A 20,271-nucleotide genomic window follows, 5' to 3' on the forward strand; every position below is an offset into this window, starting at 1 on the left:
ATGGTCACAGAATGGAGAAGGAGAAAAATAGATATTTTTATTGCTTTCTAATTGTCAACTGAAAACTACACAAAATTTGAAAGTGATAGAGACTAATAACTACCGTGAAACTTGGAGTCAGTCATATTCTTAAAATGTAAAATGTAGAAAACAACTTTCAGAAAAATACGGAATAAATGGACAAATGCCAAGAGTGGATGCTAATTTTATTCAACTACTTAATTGAATATAGATTTTTTTCTATAAAAAACCACAGCTTCAAAAAGCCCAATCACAGCATCCCATCTAGAATCTCTGGGACCCAGGAAAAGTTCTCTGGAACCCCTTAAAACTGTATTTTATATCATGGAGTAGCAAATAATATCAACTCAGGAAGTCACAAGTCTGCTGTCCTACGGTACAGGAAGATATATTGTAGATATAAACATGGCAATAGCTATTCAATAGTTTGCATAGAAATAAATCATTGTAATCATAATATGTCCATCTTTATCACTAACCGAATGGGAGATTTTGATAATATATTAGTCTGGATAATTCTTTCATTACGAAAAAAACTTTTTTTTAAATAAGATGGCACAGTTCTCCTGATTCCAGCCATAACAGTTTAACTTGTGTCAGATTCATCTTCCCAAGTATAAACCTAAAAAATATAAGCAAGAACAAACAAAAACTGTTTGAAGACACTCAGAAGTAACAAAGTAAGCAGAAAGAAAGGGAGAACATAAAGTGAGTGCCAGATTTACCCTAGTTTCCTCTAAGATTATTTTTCAGTTCAGAGATACATGATAAGAGAGGACTATCAGAGAGCAGTCATGCATTTTTCAGTGACCTTTTCATTCCGTAATTGAGTATTTGAAATTCTATATTGATTAATACAAGTTTATTTTGTATCTGTACAGAACCACATCTGCAAATTCGAAGGAGTGATTTCTTTAAAACAAGTTTTTTTTCAGTTTTATGCATTGTCATTTAATGATAACTTGCCATGCATAAAATATTCTAGTATGCCACCCTTCAGTTGAGTGTCCCACCCTCAAATCCTTATATCCCCTAATGTGGTAAACTCAGTTTTGTAGGGTCAGGTTTTCTTACCTTTGGCCATTTGTTAATTTATTACAGTACTTCTTTGAGTTGACTCTGGAAAGTTGAATAAGGTTATGATAGGTGGAGAGGGCAGAGCAAAATTCTAGCCAGGAGCAGTCATAGGTTACCAAATTACAGGACTGGAGCGATAGCACAGCGGGTGGAGCATTTGACTTATACGAAGCTGACCCGAGTTCAATTCCTCCACCCCTCTCAGAGAGCCAAGCAAGCTACCGAGAGTATCCCGCCCGCACGGCAGAGCCTGTCAAGCTAACCGTGGCATATTTGATATGCCAAAAACAGTAACAAGTCTCACAAGGGAGACATTACTGGTTCCCGCTCGAGCAAAATCAATGAACAATGGGACAACAGTGCTTCAGTGCTACTTCTTAACAACCCATACATGAGAGATAACAGTCTGTATCTGACTCTGTCCTTCTGATTAATTCCGCTCAGTGTGGTACCCCTAGTTTCATCCATGTAGTAGCAAGTTGCATGTTTTTGTCTTTTCTTATAACCAAGTAATATAACATTAACCTTGTGTTATCCACTCATCCTTTCTTGGACACTGGTCGGATTTTTACTATTGTGAATAGTGCTGTGATGAACATAAGAGCATAAACATCTTTTCAGAAAAGTTTTGGGACCGATGAAGTGAACAGCCATAAGTAAAATTGCTGGGTCATATGGTAACTCAATCTTAGTTTTTTGAGAAGTGTCCATATTGTTTTCCAAAGAGGTTGAATCATTCAACATTTCTACCTGTAATGTATGAAGTTTCCTTTTCCCCACATCCACACCACTACTTATTTTTGTTATTTTTGACATTAGGCATCTTACTAGCCAGTTTCCCTGATATACAGTGAGACCTCATCATTTTTATTTGTATTTCCTGGATTTTTTCACAGATTTTACAGAGAAATTTTTCATATGACTTTTAGTCATCTGTCTTACTTGGGGAAGTATCTATTCATCTCTTCTCCCATTTTTGATGCAATTGAGAGAAGTTTGAGTATAAGACAACACAATTTGCTATAGAGTCCAGTAAACTGTTGACTAGTATGGTCTTCATGCATAAGGAAAGACACAAGAAACCACTCAAAAATAAAAAAACAGCAGCTTAACAAATTAAGACAAATGAAAGCAAAAAAGATAGTACAGCAGCTAGGATGCTTGTGTTACGTATAACTCATCCAAGTTTGCTCCCAGCACCACATATGGTTCCCTGAGTACTGCCAGGAATGATCCCTGAGCACAGAATGAGGAGTGAGCCCTGAGTTCTGCTGAAAAGAGAAAACCAATAACAAGTAAATAAAGAGCCATAGATTTCAGTTACTGCTTGATGCTAAGGAGACATCAGTTTACTTCAAGTTTCAAAGAGTCAGAACTTTATAAACACCTTTGGATTCTTGTATATAAATAATTTCATCTGAAAGAAAAGGTCAGTATTGGAGGGAAAATGAGGGGGATAAGATCATTTTGAACTTTACACATATTTATTTATAGGGTCTGAAATCTAAAATTTGAGACATGCTAAAAAATAAAATTTATAATAAGGGACATATACAGATTGATTACGATTATTAGAAAGTTTAAAATACTCATGATTAAATTATCCTAAAAAATCAAATGATATTGTATGTTTTCAGCAGTTTGGAATTAATTTTTTATTAACTAATAATTATAAAAAATAATTGGGACCGGAGCGATAGCACAGCAGGTAGGGCATTTGCCTTACACACAGCCGACCCGGGTTTGATCCCTGGCATCCCATATGGTCCCCCAAGCACTGCCAGGAGTAGTTCCTGAGTGCAAAGCCAGGAGTAACCCCTGAGCATTGCTGGGAGTGACCCAAAAAGCAAAAAAAAAATCAATACACAAATTGTTAGAGGTGGCTGTTATGGCATACTAGGAATGGAGATCAGAGAATCAGTGAGCTATTGTATAGAAATTATATAAAAAAATGCACAGAGAGACAAAAAGATGTATATGAAAACTTAAAACCCATGTGGAGCATGCTTTATTATTATTATTATTTTACTTTTTGGATCACACCTGGCGATGCACAGGGGTTACTCCTGGCTCTTGCACTCAGAAATTACTTCTGGCAGTGCTCAGGGGACCATATGGGATGCTGGGAATCGAACCCAAGTCGGCTGCATGCAAGGCAAATGCCATCCCCGCTGTGCTTTTGCTCCAGCCCCCATGCTTTTAAGAGGGTATATTGTGGAAGTAATTTGGGATCCAAAAGAGAGATGAAGTGTCAAAAGAAATAAATACTGTAGTACTGGTGGAGAGAATTTTCCAAAATCAATGAATTACATATAAACACTTTTTTTTAAAAAAAAAAAAAAAAAGCATTCTCTTTTTTGGAAAACAGTAAGAGACGTGAAGAAACACAAAACAGCACTTTCATTATTGAAGTATAAAACTAAAGGAAATTCTAAAAATCCCAAAGGGAAAAAGAAATAATCTATTTCAAGAATTCAACACTAAGACTTGAGCTGTAATCTCAGAAGAAATGCAATGGCCAAAATAAGGAGTGTTGTAAGAGGAAATTGAAATTTACAACCTAACATGTTATGCTTAGCTAGCAAAAATATCAACCAGACTATGAATGGATGTACTAATTCAATAGTAAACAACTAAGAACATTCAACAGATGCTGACCTTCATATTAAAGGAAGAATGCACTCTTTGGAAGTGCTATACTTGAGAGAAAAGCAAAGTGTTCTGGAAAAAATTAATAAAATAATCATAACAATAAAAATACAAAACAGTAAAAATAAAACATGTACAAAATATATAAAACTATGAAAAGTGAAAGTAAATAGAAGCAAGTTTACAATAGCTTTATCAGAAATAGCTTGCATTATTTGAAAGTGATAAAAATTACTGCTTTTAGGAAACTAGTAAGCCAACTACATCTTTAAGGCAACTGCAAATATAATGTTAGAAGAATTCATAATTCAGTTGTTATTGGAGGGAACCTAATTAATCTATATAGACAAAAAAGAGAAGAACATGCATGATGATTAAAAATAAAAGGGCAACGATAGACTTACCTCCAGCAGTATCAGTCACTGCACTGAAGATAAATGTCTAGGTACACATTATCAGTATCATTAAAAAGGAAAAATAGATACCAATCACTTACATAAGTGATATTGTGAAAAAGTTTACATTAGAAAGTTTTACAACTTAGATTAGGACCAATCACATATAATAAAGCCAGACCTTATAAATAAAACTTTATTGAAGCACACTCATGATCATTTCATTATATATTATCTATGGTTATTTTTTATCACTCTAGCAATATTATATAGTCATAACAGATATAAAACAGCCCGCAATACCTAAAATATCTGGCTCTTTGCAAAATATATGTCTCTGGCACTGACCAAATGAAATGTACAACTTCTTTAAAAGCACACGTACAACAGACATAAGAAAAATAAGCTCTTGTAAGTTCTATTTTTTAAAAATATTCTTTTTTTTATACTTTCACACAAAAAATTTATGAACCAGGTAGATTCGCTGGTACATTATTTCAGATATTTCGGACTAAATACTCTATCTTGTGTCTTTTTCCCCCAGAGAATTAAAAGGATAATTACCACCTAACCTCAGATGAAACCAGCCTGATGGGCAAATTACTGGCCAGGATCTCTTATTTAAAGCAGGTTAAATTTAAAAATTTAAAAATAGATAAAATATTCCCAACAAAAGTTTGAGAAGATGAATCTACCTAGGTTGGTAGATGAGTAGCTGTGTACATAGATTGATTTTGAGAGAAAATTAAAATACATTATGATGAAAACAGATTTCTTTTATAATAAAGGATTAGTTTTGCATTCTCTGTGTAATGCATTATAGTAAGAAAGAAAGGCATATGATCATTGTAAATTTAACATAGAGTAAAAGAGCACTTTGTATAAAATTCAGTACACTCAAGTAATGAGATATGTGAGCACACAGAATTTTGTTACAGTTATAAATGTTATCTCCAATAACAATTTACGCATTGTATTTAATAGTAAAATATAGAACACACCCCCGCTAAACTCACTGAGACAGCTCACAAATTCTATTCCATATTTTCTGCTCAGCCTACACTGTGTTAGACCTCAGAGAATGGCAATATTGAAAGAAAAAGGTAAAAAAAAAATTGTATGTAGCCTTACAATGACATTTACAGTTTACACAACTATGCCTCTAAAAATCCAAAAGAATATACAAAACAACTCTTAGATTTAATAAATGTATCACTGTAAACAAGGTCAAATATATTTAAAAATGGTACCAGCAGTGGACATTAAGAAAATGGAATTTATGGTGCTTCACAGGTAGTACAGTGGAATAGGGTCCTTGACTTGGACATGGCCAAACCAGACTCAATGCCAGCAGCACATATGGTCCCCCGAGTCCATCAAAAGTGAACTCTGAGTTCAGAGCCAGGAGTAAGCCCAGAGTACAGCTGGGTGTGTCCCCTGAAAGAGAAAGAAAATTATAAATACCAGCAACACAGTATAAAAAAAAACCTAAGAATAACAAAATGAATCTAAGTCCTCAAACTAAAGATAGTCCCACAAGTCTGTTTATGTGTGTATAATAAAAACAGTAAAAATCTATAAACTACTGGTGGAGGGATTGATACAATATTCTGCAACTATTAAATAATTATTTCAGTACTACTGTAAACTATGATTGATGCCTAAATTAGCAAGTAAAAATTTATAAATGATTCAAAGCAAAAATTATAGAGATCTTTGGAGGAAGTGAATTTGAGTGCATCCTTCAGTTTTATGTGATGCCTATTGTCAAAATAGATGTGCCAGACATGCCTAGTAAGTACTTGATGCCATGTCAATAACAGTAATCAGTAGTTATATCTTAGCTACTGAAAATAAAAGCAAAATACCTAAGTATGATCTCTTAATGATGATCAGTAAGTTCCCTTTAGTGATCCCATTTATAGAGTAACTGATCCAAACTTAAGTGTAGCATTCTAATTTGTGTTGACTTTTAGCATTTTTTAAGTAGTAGTGTGAATTTATGAGTACTTTTGTCATCTTTTGAGCCTATTTGTCTTTTTTAGAATTGTGAGTCTTTGTAGACCTCTAGGTTCTTCTGACAGAAATAAAGGTAGGTAGGTAGGTAGGTAGGTAGCTGGTAGGTAGGTAGGTAGGTAGGTAGGTAGGTAGGTAAGGTAGGTAGGTAGGTAGGTAGGTAGGTAGGTAGGTAGGTAGGTAGGTAAGGTAAGGTAGGTAGGTAGGTAGGTAGGTAGGTAGGTAGGTAGGTAGGTAGGTAAGGTAAGTAGGTAGGTAGGTAGGTAGGTAGGTAGGTAGGTAAGGTAAGGTAAGGTAGGTAGGTAGGTAGGTAGGTAGGTAGGTAGGTAGGTAAGGTAAGTAGGTAGGTAGGTAGGTAGGTAGGTAGGTAGGTAGGTAGGTAGGTAGGTAGGTAGGTAGGTAGGTAGGTAGGTAGAGATACTGCATACTTGCGGCCACTTGCTTCCGGGAGCTTCGTATTATAGTATTTGGATGTTGGTCATTGATGGGATTATACATGCCCGGGGCAGTTTGTGGGTGTGACTGCTTTTAGCACTGCACTGTAGCACTGTCATACCCTTGTTCATAGATTTGCTCGAGCGGGCACCAGTAACATCTCCATTGTGAAACTTCTTGTTACTGCTTTTGGCATAATGAATACGCCACGGGGAGCTTGTCAGGCTTTGCTTGTGGGCGGGATACTCTCGGTAGCTTGCTGGGCTCTCCCAGAGGGACAGAGGAATTGAACCCCGGTCGGCCACTAGGCAGTGGGTGTGATTGCCTAGCTACTGGAAAATGGGGGATCTGGGCAGAAGGGGCCCAGTCCCAATCTGAGCAGACTTGGAGATCTCACTCCCGGGTTCCACACACCTGGGTTTCTCTGACAGTTCCTTCATGCAATGAGGCTCGTCCAAGCATGTGGAGAGTGGCCTTGAGCATGGCTGTGGCTGGTTCCAGAGGTCTTCATCTACCAGGGTTCTGCTCGGGATGGGAAGGGAAAACTAAACCCACCCCCTTTGAGGGACCCCTGTGAAGACAGCCAGGCACAGGGGCAAGAGACATTGTATAGCCTAGTTCTCCCTCTCGGAGAACCTGACAAGCTACCAAGAGATTCCTGCCCACACGGAAGAGCCTGGCAAGCTCCCACTGGCGTATTCATATGCCAAATACAGTAACAATGATGAGTCTCATTCTCTTGACCCTGAATGTGCTGCTAATGCGGCACCGTTGGGAAGGACGAGTAGAGAGAGGCTGCTAAAATCTCAGGGCTAGGACAAATGGAGACGTTACTGAACCCACTTGAGAGGAGATGATAGATTTGACATTAAAACTGGGAATTACTTTTAACCCCAAGTGCTGCCAGGAATGATCCCTCTGTATAGGGATTTCTGAGCCAGGAATAATTCCTGAGCACTGCTACCGTGGCCCACAAAAACAAAACAAAACAGAAGAATGGAAACCATCTTTATTTATGCCGTTATATGCCATTTTACTTTAAAAACTAAGAAAACATTTTAATACCATATCTCTTATTGTAGCATTGTTGTCCCATTTTTCATCGATTTGCTTGAGTGGGCACCAGTAATGTATTCATTGTGAGACTTATTTTTACTGTTTTTTGGCATATCAAATATACCCGGGTAGCTTGCCAGGCTCTGCCATGCAGGCGGGATACTCTCAGTAGCTTGCCAGGCTCTCCGAGAGGAACAGAAGAATCAAACCCAGGTCAGCGGCATGCAAGCAAACACCCTACCTGAAGCAATATCTCTTACTAGTATTATAAAAGTTTTTGTACAGCTTACTAGAAAAGTGAGTAAAAATTTAGTGACATAAGTTTTAGATTTTATCACTTTTATTATCAATCCCTTCTAAAGGAGTGCTTATCATTCTTTTGAAAAATTATAGTTTTAATGCATCTTTTTAAATTTTTTTAAAAAAATTTTATTGAATCACCATGAGATAGTTACAAGCTTTCATGTTTGGCTCACAATCTCACAATGTTCAACCACCCATCCCTCCACCAGTGCACATTCCCCACCACCACTATTCCAGGTACCGGGTATACCCCGCCTTTCCCACCCTCTTTTAATGCATTTCTAAAGTGTCCATTTACATGGGCTCACTGATCCTAAGATACACAATATTTTGTAGTTTACTATATATATGAGTCTGATACATATTTTTCAATTAATGGTGTATTATTATTTAATACATATTTCATTCAAATGCATAAGTTAATAATTTATCATAAAGTTCATAGGATCTTTTCCTTGTTTAAATATATATCGATTATCATATTTCTTTTGCCATTTTATGATGAAATACATCACATTAAATCATATCTATCATTCATAACGTAGGCGAAGGTATTGTTGGTGTTATCTGTTAGTATGACATCCCAGAAATTCTGCCGAAGTCCAGTTTACAACTCTTGCTATTTCCTGTAATTCTAGGTTTCTATAAGGCACGTAACACATAGCAGACCAGTTGCCTGTGCTGTCTTTGCATTGGCTCTCCTTAGAGAAGTGCAACTCTCAATTGTAATGATGAGCTTACTTTTGATAAAGCATTATTGTTTTTAAGTAAATATTCTAAATTGGTGAGTTGGTTTAATGGCAAAGTAATTTTATTTTATTTATTTTGATTTTAGGGCCACACTCAGCAGTTCTCAGGACTTATTCCTGGCTCTGCACTTAGGTTTCACACTTGGTGAGGTTTGGGAGACCATATGTGGTGCTGGGGATCAAACCTGCCTTAGCTGTATGTAACATAAGCATATTGCCTGCTGTACTTTTGCTCCAGCCCCAGGAAAGTGAGTTTTAATATTGCACTAATATGAAATTTATTAATAAAATATCTTTTAGCCTTTCTTATTATTTTAGAACATTTCAATTTTAATTAAATAGAGCTAGTTAGTTCTCTTTTCCTCTCTCCCTTCAGACGTACTTTTCCAAATACAATAAACCAGGTAAATCAATTTTTCCTCAACCTTCTACAGTTTAATGTATCCATCCAAATTCTGTGGTTTTGTAATCTTTATTCATATACCAGTATTTAATTATTATAAGAAAGGGTTTCCTTTTCCTTGGAAAAACACATCTAATACCTTGAATATTCATTAAATATTTTTTACTGGGTGTTGTTTCTAATTTAGACTTAACTATAAATATTGATAATTGTTTTCAACATAAACTTCTATTTCACTGAGAAAACTTAGAAATAGATAAATAAGCATAGCCATTGGTAGCAGATAAAAGCAATTTCACTGGGCTAGAGTGATAGACAAGTGGGTAGGGCATTTGCCTTGCACTTGACTGACCCAGGTTTGATCTCCGGTATCCTATATGGTCCTCTGTGCACAGCCAGGAGTGATTCCTGAGTGCAGAGATAGGAGTAACCCCTGAACATCGATCCAAAATGCCAAAAAAAGCAAGCAAATTATACTGCACACATAATAAAATACCCTACATAATTAGAAATTTTCTTAAAGTTTCAGAAATAGCAGCCTCAAGCAAACTATATAATATATAGAAATTAGAGGCATAGTTTAATAGGATCCACACCCATCTATGCTCAGGGGCCAGAGGCCACTCCTGGCAGAGGTTGCCTCTACTGGGCCTGCAACTTAGCAGTGCTTGGTGACCACCAGAACAATGCCTCAGGGAGAGACATTTTTATGTGCATAGACATATATAGGCATATGTGTATAAGTAGACATGATTTCTTGTTTACAGTCAAATTTTATGCTCTAAACTAGTTAGGAAATGTCTAGATATTTTCAAACCTATTATTGTAGCACTGTAGCACTGTCACCCCTTTGTTCATCGATTTGCTCAAGCGGGCACCAGTAACGTCTCCACTGTGAGACTTGTTGTTACTATTTTTGGCATATTGAATGTGCCATGGGTAGCTTGCCAGGCTCTGCTGTGCGGGCGGGATACTCTTGGTAGCTTGCTGGGCTCTCCAAGAGGGACGGAGCAATCAAACCCAGGTTGGCCATGTGCAAGGCAAACACCCTACCCTCTGTGCTATCGCTTCCAAAGATAGCTTTTCACCTAGAAATGTTTAAACTGATATTTTTGTTGTTGTTGTTGTATTAAATAAGCATGGTTTACAGAATCATTGAGATTTGAATTTTAAACATATAATGTTCTAGTACCAATTACTCCACCACTGTCAATTTCCTTTACCAGTATTCCCAAATTCCACTCCATTCCCAAACTGCCACTTTGATGAGCCCATTTTAAGATTTGGTTGTTGTAGTTTGGATCTCATGTTTTCAGTGCTGTTGACTTTGTAGTTTGGGTATAAAGAAATCACACTTCCCACTCCCCACCTCCCACATCCCAGCTCCTACATTATGTAACGTTCTCATCTTCTTATTTCCCCCTCAATTTCTTTCTTTCTCTCTCCTCCATATAATCTGGAGTCAGGGGTGATATCTAGGCATCCCGCCTTTACTATATTGTATTCCCTTGTCCAGTTATTCTGTATACCACACACATTCTATGTCTGTTCTTCATTCGACGTGATATACATTCCAGCTTACTTCATTCAATGTGATATATTCCAGCTCCATCAAGATTGCAACAAATTGAATGATCTTATCATTCCTTGAAGCTGTATAGTATATCTGTGTGTATATATGTATAATATATCTGTGTGTATATATGTGTGTATAGTACATATAACAACTGTGCATATATCTCCAAACTCAGACTTTAAACGACTGTAAGATTGTTCTCTTTGCAGAAGACATTTTTCCTGAATGATAGTCTTTTTTTAGTAACTTGCCAAAAGACTAACAAACCAGATTTTTCATCATCTGTTATCCAATTATCAGTCTATCCTTATGGTCCATTTTCCAAAAGATTTCAGCCACAGATAGATTCTTATTGTTGCTACCACTGGTAAAGAATGTTATTTTTGTCACAAGCAAAGCGAAGTTAACCAATTATTGGAAACAATTAAACAATGAAACCAGAGTCAGAACAAATATAGCTGAAAGAGTGAAAGTAATGTGCTCTTGCCACCTGAGAATAATCTAGATACTAAGAAAAGGCACCCATGCACTTCAAAAGCCCATGAACTGTCCTGCTTAACAGCACAGTTTAATTAGCTCCAATAGGGAGTTTATAGGAACATGTGAATAAGACCTCTACACTTTCAAACCATACCTCCCAAAATCAAAACATCATTACAAGAAAACCAAATTGCAGGTGGCAAGGCATTCAGTCTTGGCCTGATTAACTCACTTGAATGATAATTCAGCAGAATGATTAACTCACTCGAAAAAATGATTCAAGAAACTCTTGTTCTTATATATGTATGTGAAGCTGGATTTGATCATTGAAAAATAAATATTTGCTGCAATCATCATCATCATCATCATCATCATCACATTGATCATTAAATTTCTCGAGTGGTCTCAGTAACAACTGCATTCATCATAGCCCTGAGATTTTAGAAGCCCCTCTTTACACATCCTTTCCAATGGTGCCACATTGGAGGCTCTTTCAGGGTCAGGGGAATGAGATACATCATTGTTACTGGTTTTAGAATATGAATATGCCACGGGGAGTTTGTGAGGCTCTTCTGTGTGGGCAGGAAACTCTAGGTAGCTTGCCAGATTCTCCCAGAGGGAAGACTAAGCTATAAGGGCTAGGCATCCAGGAGCTTGGTTTTATAGTCTCTGGATGTTGGCCATTGGTGGGATTACACGGCACCAGGGGCAGTCCCTGGGTGTGACCTCCTAGCTACTGGAAAATAGGAATCTGGGCAGAAGAGCCCCAGTCCCATTGTGAGCAGCATGTTTGGAGATCTCAGCCCCGGGTCCCAGACACCTGGGTTCCTCTGCCGGTTTCTCTATGTGTGAGGCTTGGCCGAACATGTGGAGACGGGCCTTGAGCATGGCTGTGGCTAGGTTCTGGAGGTCTTCGGCCACGGCAGCTCTGCTCGGAGTGGGGAGGGAAATAGAAACCCATCCCCTCCGAGGGGTCCCAGGGAAGACAGCCAGCCACGGGAGCAAGAAACTCTCTGCGATATGATTCTTAATTTATAATCAAAACTAAACCTATCATCCTTTAGCTCAATAAAACCATATTTTGGAGTTAATTTGTTTCCCAGATACCAAGCATTTCATTGTATCTATTAGTATTATTTATTAGTATTTATTATTAGTGTATTATTATTAGTAGTAGTAGTATTTATTAGTACTAAACTAATAAATACAAATGAAATGTTTACACTTGGCTAGGGAGTCAAATAATCATAATATAAGCTTGTTAGCTAACATTCATGCATAACATTAAAAGGTATGGGAACTTTGGTTCAATTCAAAAGTAAGAGTTCTCAGTTCCAAGTTTAGAATTTTTTTCTTAGCATTATTGTGTGCAGTGGGTTGAAGGAGTAATGCCTTTAATAATTTTACTGAAGTAACATTGCATTATACAAGTTTCAGTTCTGCATCATTCCAAAATAATGTGCTTTGAATGATTTGATGTGCTTTGAATGAATAGCCAGGAAGCAGTAATTTTTGTTAAACTGAGCAAATTACTCTTAGAACCATAGCTATATGGTTCTAAAAATAATTATATATATATATGCAAGTAGGAATGTTAGTTGATACAAGATGTATAAATTTAGAGTCCATGGATGAGTCAAAGTAAAGAGAAACAATTGGAATGTGCACTATATGTTGTGAAACTTGAGAATATTTAGGACATCTGAGATGTTACTCTTAATAGGGAAATGACTAAAATAATTAAATAACTATAACATTTAGTAATGATAGACATGAACATTTCTGCCAAAAAGATACTAGATAGGAAAATCCATGAGAATGAACTGTTTCTTATGTCAAATAGATGATGCATTGAGAAGTAAAAAAAAAAATAGCACTGACAAGTGATGGGATTTTGCTACATTGAGTCACTGGTAACTTTTATAAAAGGCAATTTTGCTGAGTGCAGGGTCAAAGCCTAATTCAAATGAGACAGCTCTTTGAGGATATATTTTCAGCAAAAATATCATCAGATAAGACATCTGAGAAGGTTGGATCGTCTTATTTTTTTAAGATAATTACACCATTGTCTGTTTGTATTCTGATTACTTTTTTTTACTTATTCATAAATTATCGACTCAGAAAATTGGAAATATGTAGCAACTCTGGTGATGAGTAAGGTACAAACTAGCTTAAATGTCAGAATTTTAACATAACTGGTCTGAAATAGAAAGTAAAAGACTAAATGACAAATAGTTTCCCAGAAACTAGAAGCAAAATAAACAAAAGAGGAAGAATATAAGTCATACTTATACTAATACCATGACCACATTGATTATATTAATCTTACTGTTTAAATCTCCCAAACCTATTTACTCAAGTACGTAGCACTGTAGCACTGTCCTCCCGTTGTTCCTCGATTTGTTCAGTAACGTCTCCATTGTGAGACTGGTTACTGTTTTTGGCATTTTGACTACACCACAAGTAGCTTACCAGGCTCTGCCATGTGGGCGGGATATTCTTGGTAGTTTACCGGGTTCTCCGAGAGGGACGGAGGAATTGAACCTGAATCGGCCGTGTGCAAGGCAAATGCCCTAGAGTAGACCGAAAAATTATAAACATCTTAACTTACTCTTATTAGATATTATAGTCTTCTTGATTATTTTGGAAGCTAGATACTACAGTAATGCTTCATATAATATAATGCTTTTGTTTCTGTCAAAATATTTTTATATAAAGGTATATGATATTTTCACAAAACCATTTCAAGATAGTTTATCACTTCCTCAAATATAATCACTATACAGATTTCCCTAATTATTTTCAGGAATTTTACTTAGTTTTGTGGAACATTTCATTGCTGTGATGATATGTCTATATGTTTTAATCTCCCTAGTTCATCTTGAAGAAAATTTATAGTAGAAGATATTTTTCTATACTTTTGGGGGAAATAGAGTAGGCCACACCCAGCAATACTCAGGTATTACTCCTTCTTCTTCGCTCAGGGTTCACTCCTGGGAGTCATTGGGGGAATCTGAGTGTTGCTAAGGGTGGAACTGGGGTTGCAGGCAAGGTGAGCACCTTAATCCTTGCACTATCACTCTTGCCCACTCTATTCTCCTAAACCTCTCTGTAACCTAGGGAAAATTATCCAAAAATACACAAATTTTTCTCAAATGATTTTTAACAGTTGTAGATGAACATTATGACAATGAAATAACCTATGAAACTGACCAAACCTTGACATTTCTGCTCATTTTGTAGCATAATCATGCACATCAAATAATAAGATAAGCAGGGGAGAAGAGCAGCCTTAAGATATGGTGGCTTTGTTATCAGTGGAATTTTTGTGTAGATCAAGTACTACAAAACTTTAAATCATTACTATCAAGTAAAAGGTCTCAATTTTCAGATCCATGAAAGATTATGGATGCTAAAAGCTGAACAGACTTGTCACTTTTCCATAGCTACCACACTCTCCACTGGCTTCCCTTCCTGCTTTCCTCAGCTTAATCTGTGCTGCTTTCCTTTCTCCTAAAACACTCATTTGTGTGGACAGAGAGATAGTAAAACAGGCAGGAACTTGTCTTGCATGTAGTTGACCAGGAATTGATCCTTAGCACTATAGTTGGTCCCCAGCCCGGAGACAGGAGTAAGCTGAGCACTGCTGGGTGTAATTCCACCCTCTCAAAAAAAAAAAAAAAACATTTGTATATCACTTCAGACATGCTGCATATCTCAAGACTTTCTGTTTTATCACTCGTAATCATATTTAGATACCCTGGTCTGTTAAATGTTATCACTGTTAATAGATGTCAAAATAGTGTATTTTATCTTTAAAAACAAGAGACGGGACACCATGATGGTGGTAAAGGTCATATAAGTCAAACTTTGCATATAGCTTGAGGAAACACAAAATTAAATGGATTATTTCAGATCACTTTTAAACCAACTCTTTATTGGATCAAGACCTATAACACAAATGCATAGTGCATAGCTGGTGTAATTCAAAAGACCGAGAACTCTCCTAACATGTATTACTTCCCTATCTCTTGCCTGTGCTAATTTCCCAGCTCTCCCCAATTCATTTACCTTTACTTTGAGAGGTGAATTTTTTTTTCTTTTTAGCCTGAGATTCTTAGCAAAATTTTATTTACTTGGGAGAGAAGTACAGTGATCAATATACAGTAACTTATATGATCTGGGGACATGGACAAGTAGACTTTGATAGAGAAAAACAACAAAAAAGGCAAATATTCAGTTTGTGAGTGAAACAATGAAAGATGAATATGAGATGACATTTTTTGTATAGGAGATATTGCATAAAGAAATAGAGTGAAGGTGGGAAATTCAGTTTTTGGCCTCATTAGCAGTTTTTCCTAGATTCATAAAAGCCCAAAACTCAAAATATAAATCTGGCAGTGGGAATCCCAAAGAAAAAGTAGAATAAATACTCTCATTTATTATAAGACCTTGCCATATAATAAATTCATTCTCCATTTTCACATATTTTTCCTCAGAGTTTGTAGTTATTTTTCAAATTGATTTAAATACTTTAAAGTTTCTCCTATATTAACAATAATTATTTTAAAGTTGGCCAGTTATCATCTGCAGCCCATGAAAAGCATTGGATCCCTATCTTCCTGCTGTCTTTAAAATGTTGATATATTCTGCCATGTTAAAATTGTATTATTTTTAAGTTACACCTAGTAAATATTTGAGGAAAGTGATACAATAACATATTAGAAGACATATTAGAAGTTGTAGGATGATTCCTCAACTGACTCTTCCATCTTAAAATTTGCCTGGTTTATTTTTAAATAGATTTAAAGTTTCAGTTATTGCTGGCCTGTGATTTATGGATGCGTATATGTTTTTACCTTGTAAATCTAGTTCATTTACCCCCAAAATGCAAGGCAGACGGATGGGGACTTCCGGAAGAGCCATCGTGAAGAGCACCAGTGTGAGTGGAGAGATTTACACACTGGAGCACAATGACGGGAGTCAGTCAGACACAGCCGTGGGTACAGTCGGATTAGGTGGAAAGAAAAGGAGATCCAGCCTGAGCGCCAAAGTGGTTGCCATCGTGTCTCGAAGAAGCAGAAGCACATCCCAACTAAGCCAAACAGGTGAGTGAAGTGGTTCACCTTCAACAACTCAGGTTTTTGCTAGAGAAGCCAAGTTGATTTTCCTGCTATGCTTATAAGGGAACTGTAAAGTGCAATAATTCTCTCTTGCAAAAAAAAGTTTATTTTTTTCTGAAAATCTGTTATATGTATTTATTTGTTTCGGGTGTTTTTTTCCCCCCTGTATAGCTGTCTAACAAGGTATCTTTTGTCATTCTGCAAAGCGGTCAGGTATTTCTTAATTTAAAAACAAAAATTAAAACCATGTTTACAAATATGCAAGGAAATGCAAAGAAGTATTAAAGTTCCAAATTGATTCATATATAATAAAAGCAACAGGATTCTCCCTTTCAAAATGTTTCATAACACAGTTACTCCGAATTTAGCATCTATCCTTATAAAAAAGAAGGTCAGTTGTGCAACTTAAAATATAGACTTCATTGTATTGTATGAATACAAAAATTGAAATGTAATTGTTATATTTTCAGTGAAAGTAAAAACCCAGCTATTACTGTTACTTTAGAAAAATGGGTCAGTGGATTTGTACAAAGATTAATGGCTTAATACAAATTTGAGTTTCATCTTTTTGTCAGTGTTTATAAATCTTAAAAGTTTTGTGTGTCCTCAAGGCATATATATACACATATATATGTATAAATATATATAAGACCATATATATATAGCATATATTGTGGAAAGGTGGCTATTTATTTTTATAAAATTTAGAACTGTCCATAATTATGTAATATTTTATGAGGTGTGTTAGGTAATTTATAACTGCCTAGTACTATGGAAAGCTAATGGTAAGTGAAATGTTGAACGGATTTCAATTTCCAGTGCCCATTTCTCTTGTTACAACCATTGATTTTGTTTTTGTTTCTTAACAGCAAAGACCACACAAAGCTGACTAGTAACAAATACCTTTGTGAAACAATCTATTGTTACTTTGGTATTCTGGAAAGTTAAAACTCTTGGCACTTTAAAATGCTTCATCCTAGTAGTCCTATTGATGGAAAAATTAGCAGCAGGACATTTTGAGACATTTAAATTTTGATCTTGGTCATAAAATTGTTCATCTCAACAGATATTTGTCTCTCTGAAAATCACAGGATCAGAACAAATGGAGGTTGGTGCCTCTGTGATAGAACGCCTTCGCCCTCCCATATGATTAGCTGCCTTTTTTTTTTTTTTTTTTTGCTTTTTGGGTCACACCTGGCACCGCACAGGGGTTACTCCTGGCTCTGCACTCAGGAATTACTACTGGCAGTGCTCAGGGGACCATATGGGATGCTGGGAATCGAACCCGGGTCGGCGCGTGCAAGGCAAACGCCCTACCTGCTGTACTATTGCTCCAGCCCCTCACTTGATAATCTAATCTCATTCCTCTGGATCTTTCTAAGGCAAATGACAAATCATGACAAGTTTCAGTGACAGCTCCTCTTGGTTTCGGTGCCTGGCCAGATTTTCTTCCTCTTCCATGTATAAAAATAATGTTTGTCTATTAAGAAGTATAACCAAAATACCAAAATTTAGAATTTATCATTCTAAGAAATCTTACTTTATTTTTCTTCAGCTTCTTCATAGAACCATCAGATCTATGATTCCAGATTCTGCCTTACCCAAGAAATATGCTTTAATCTTAATTTCCCATGGCAAATATCTTGGAAATATCTTACCAGTTTAATATTCCAATCTATCTGAACTTGCAGCACTTCCTTTCAGTAGTAATATTATCGTTTTGTGACTTTGGGGGTAGGGGGTTTTGAGTTTGGGTTTTTTTTTTGTTTGGTTTTTGAATTTTTGTAACTAAAAACCCATATACTAATTGGGGCTGGTGAGGCAGTACTAAGGGCAGCCTTACATGAGGCACTTAGAACTTTTAGGCAACTTTTTAAAGAATGATAAATTTTCAATACAATACTTTACTATTTCTCTATTTACAGCCACAATTTTTTCAAAAATGAAATAAGATTTATTTCAACAAATTGAGGATCATAGTCATTTATATAGCGACATAGCAAATATCATGTAGTTAAGTATTAAATATTGTTTGTATAATTGCAACTCCATAATAAGTTTACTGTGAAGTACAGTGTCCTTAAATATTGACAGTCCTTGTTCTATAATCACTTCAAGGCTTTTTTCTTCTCTCCTCCTGATCTGACATCTCTATTTTAGAGTTTACAAAATTGCAAATGATTACAGAGCTATTTTATTTTTCTAGGTACCACTGTTTTTCTACATAACTCCCTATAGCAAGAAACATGAAATAATTGTTTGGAGCTTATTAAAGGGCTAATAACTTTCTGGAATAGGGAAGGAAAACTGTTGGGTCAAAAGCCCATATGTATTCTGAAATAAATTGTTCAAGCCCTACAAAGTTATACCAAAGAAAAAGGTATCTGAAAGGGATGTTTAAGAAAATATACCTGGAATAAAATACAGATAAGATTTTTTCCAACAAGTTGAGTATCATTTTTTATATTTTTTTAAATTTATTTTTTAATAAGTGAATCACCATGAGGGTACAGTTACAGATTTATACATTTTTGTGCTCATGTTTCCCTCATACAAAGTTCGAGAACCCATCCCTTCACCAGTGCCCATTCTCCACCACAAATAAACCCAGCATCCCTCCAACCCTCCCCAATCCCATCTCCCCCCCACCCCACCCTGTCACTGTGGCAGGGTATTCCCTTTTGTTCTCTCTCTCTAATTAGGTGTTGTGGTTTGCAATAAAGATGTTGAGTGGCCATTGTGTTCGGTCTCTAGTCTACATTCAGCACGCATCACCCTTCCAACCACATTTTACTCGGTGTTCCCTTCTATATCTGAGTTGCCTTCGCCCCAGAATGTGAGGCCAGCCTCCAAGCCATGGAATGGCTGGTACTTATTTCTACTATTCTTGGCTGTTAGTCTCCTACTCTGTTATTCTATATTCCACAGATGAGTGCAATCTTTCTATGTCTGTCTCTCTCTTTCTGACTCATTTCACTTAGCATGATACTTTCCATGCTAATCCACTTATATGCAAAGTTCATGACCTCATTTTTTCTAACAGCTGCATAGTATTCCATTGTATAGATGTACCAAGTTTCTTCAACCAGTCATCTGTTCTAGGGCACTTGGGTTTTTTCCAGATTCTGGCTATTGTAGACAGTGTTGCGATGAACATGTAAGTGTAGATGTCATTTTGACTATACTTTTTTGCTTCAAATTGAGGATCATATTAATGTATATTGAGACATAGCAAATATTACAATTAAGTATTAACTATTATGTGTATAATTACAACTTTTTGAGGCCAAGTCTTTAAAGCCCTTTAAGGGACTTTGCTAGCCTCTTGATGGAGAATTTCAATCCTGAGATTATAAGATACTAAATTTTGTCTAAATGCTTACACAGGAAGCAAGGTGCAAAGTATCACTAAAAAGCAAATAGACCAAATTGAAGCTGATAGACAAAAAGAAAAATTAAGATATGATGAGGTCGCGAAATATAGTTATCAAAGTGGAAAGGGATGGAAAGGGATGAATTGAAGGTAAAATCAACAGAAAGCAAGTGGATAGTCCATATTCATGAATGCCCAATAAGAAGACACAGGAGGAAATGGAGAAAGAGAAATGGGATAGTATCTACACAGAGTATTAAGTGAGCAAAAAGTGGGAGAAATTGAGTGCCTGTGGGAAAGAGAACTGTTAAAGAGAGGCTGCACACAGGGGTTACTCCTGGCTCTGCACTCAGGAATTACTCCTGGCGGTGCTCAGGGGACCATATGGGATGCTGGGATTCGAACCCAGGTTGGCCGCGTGCAAGGCAAAAAATACCCTCTATAAAGACTGACGAGACTGTGAAGACTAGATCTTTGACTTTGAGAACTGAGTTTCAGATTCGATAGCTTAGTGGAGAAGGGTGAACATAGAACATGTCTCACCCTGAACATGAGCTTACTCCACATGCCCACTTAGTCTTATTTCAGATTTTTCTCACTCATCATCTTCTCTCC

General features: G+C 36.4%; 1 protein-coding gene across 26 annotated transcripts in view; it reads left to right on the forward strand.

The window, feature by feature from the left end:
• RIMS1 (regulating synaptic membrane exocytosis 1) overlaps window positions 1–20,271 on the forward strand; it is a 512,610-nt gene that overhangs the window by 436,824 nt on the left and 55,515 nt on the right. For 13 of the 26 annotated variants that reach the window (XM_055136868.1, XM_055136870.1, XM_055136869.1 and 10 more), the window contains one exon: window positions 16,033–16,268. The exons of 8 other annotated variants lie outside the window; for them this stretch is intronic. In XM_055136868.1, coding sequence (XP_054992843.1) covers window positions 16,033–16,268 — 236 coding nt within the window. The remainder of the gene's footprint in view (window positions 1–16,032; window positions 16,269–20,271) is intronic. 5 more of the 26 variants (XM_055136871.1, XM_055136877.1, XM_055136881.1 and 2 more) reach the window with 1 other exon arrangement.

This window comes from Sorex araneus, chromosome 4 (genome assembly GCF_027595985.1).
Source record: "Sorex araneus isolate mSorAra2 chromosome 4, mSorAra2.pri, whole genome shotgun sequence".
In the NCBI taxonomy this organism is placed as follows: domain Eukaryota; kingdom Metazoa; phylum Chordata; class Mammalia; order Eulipotyphla; family Soricidae; genus Sorex; species Sorex araneus.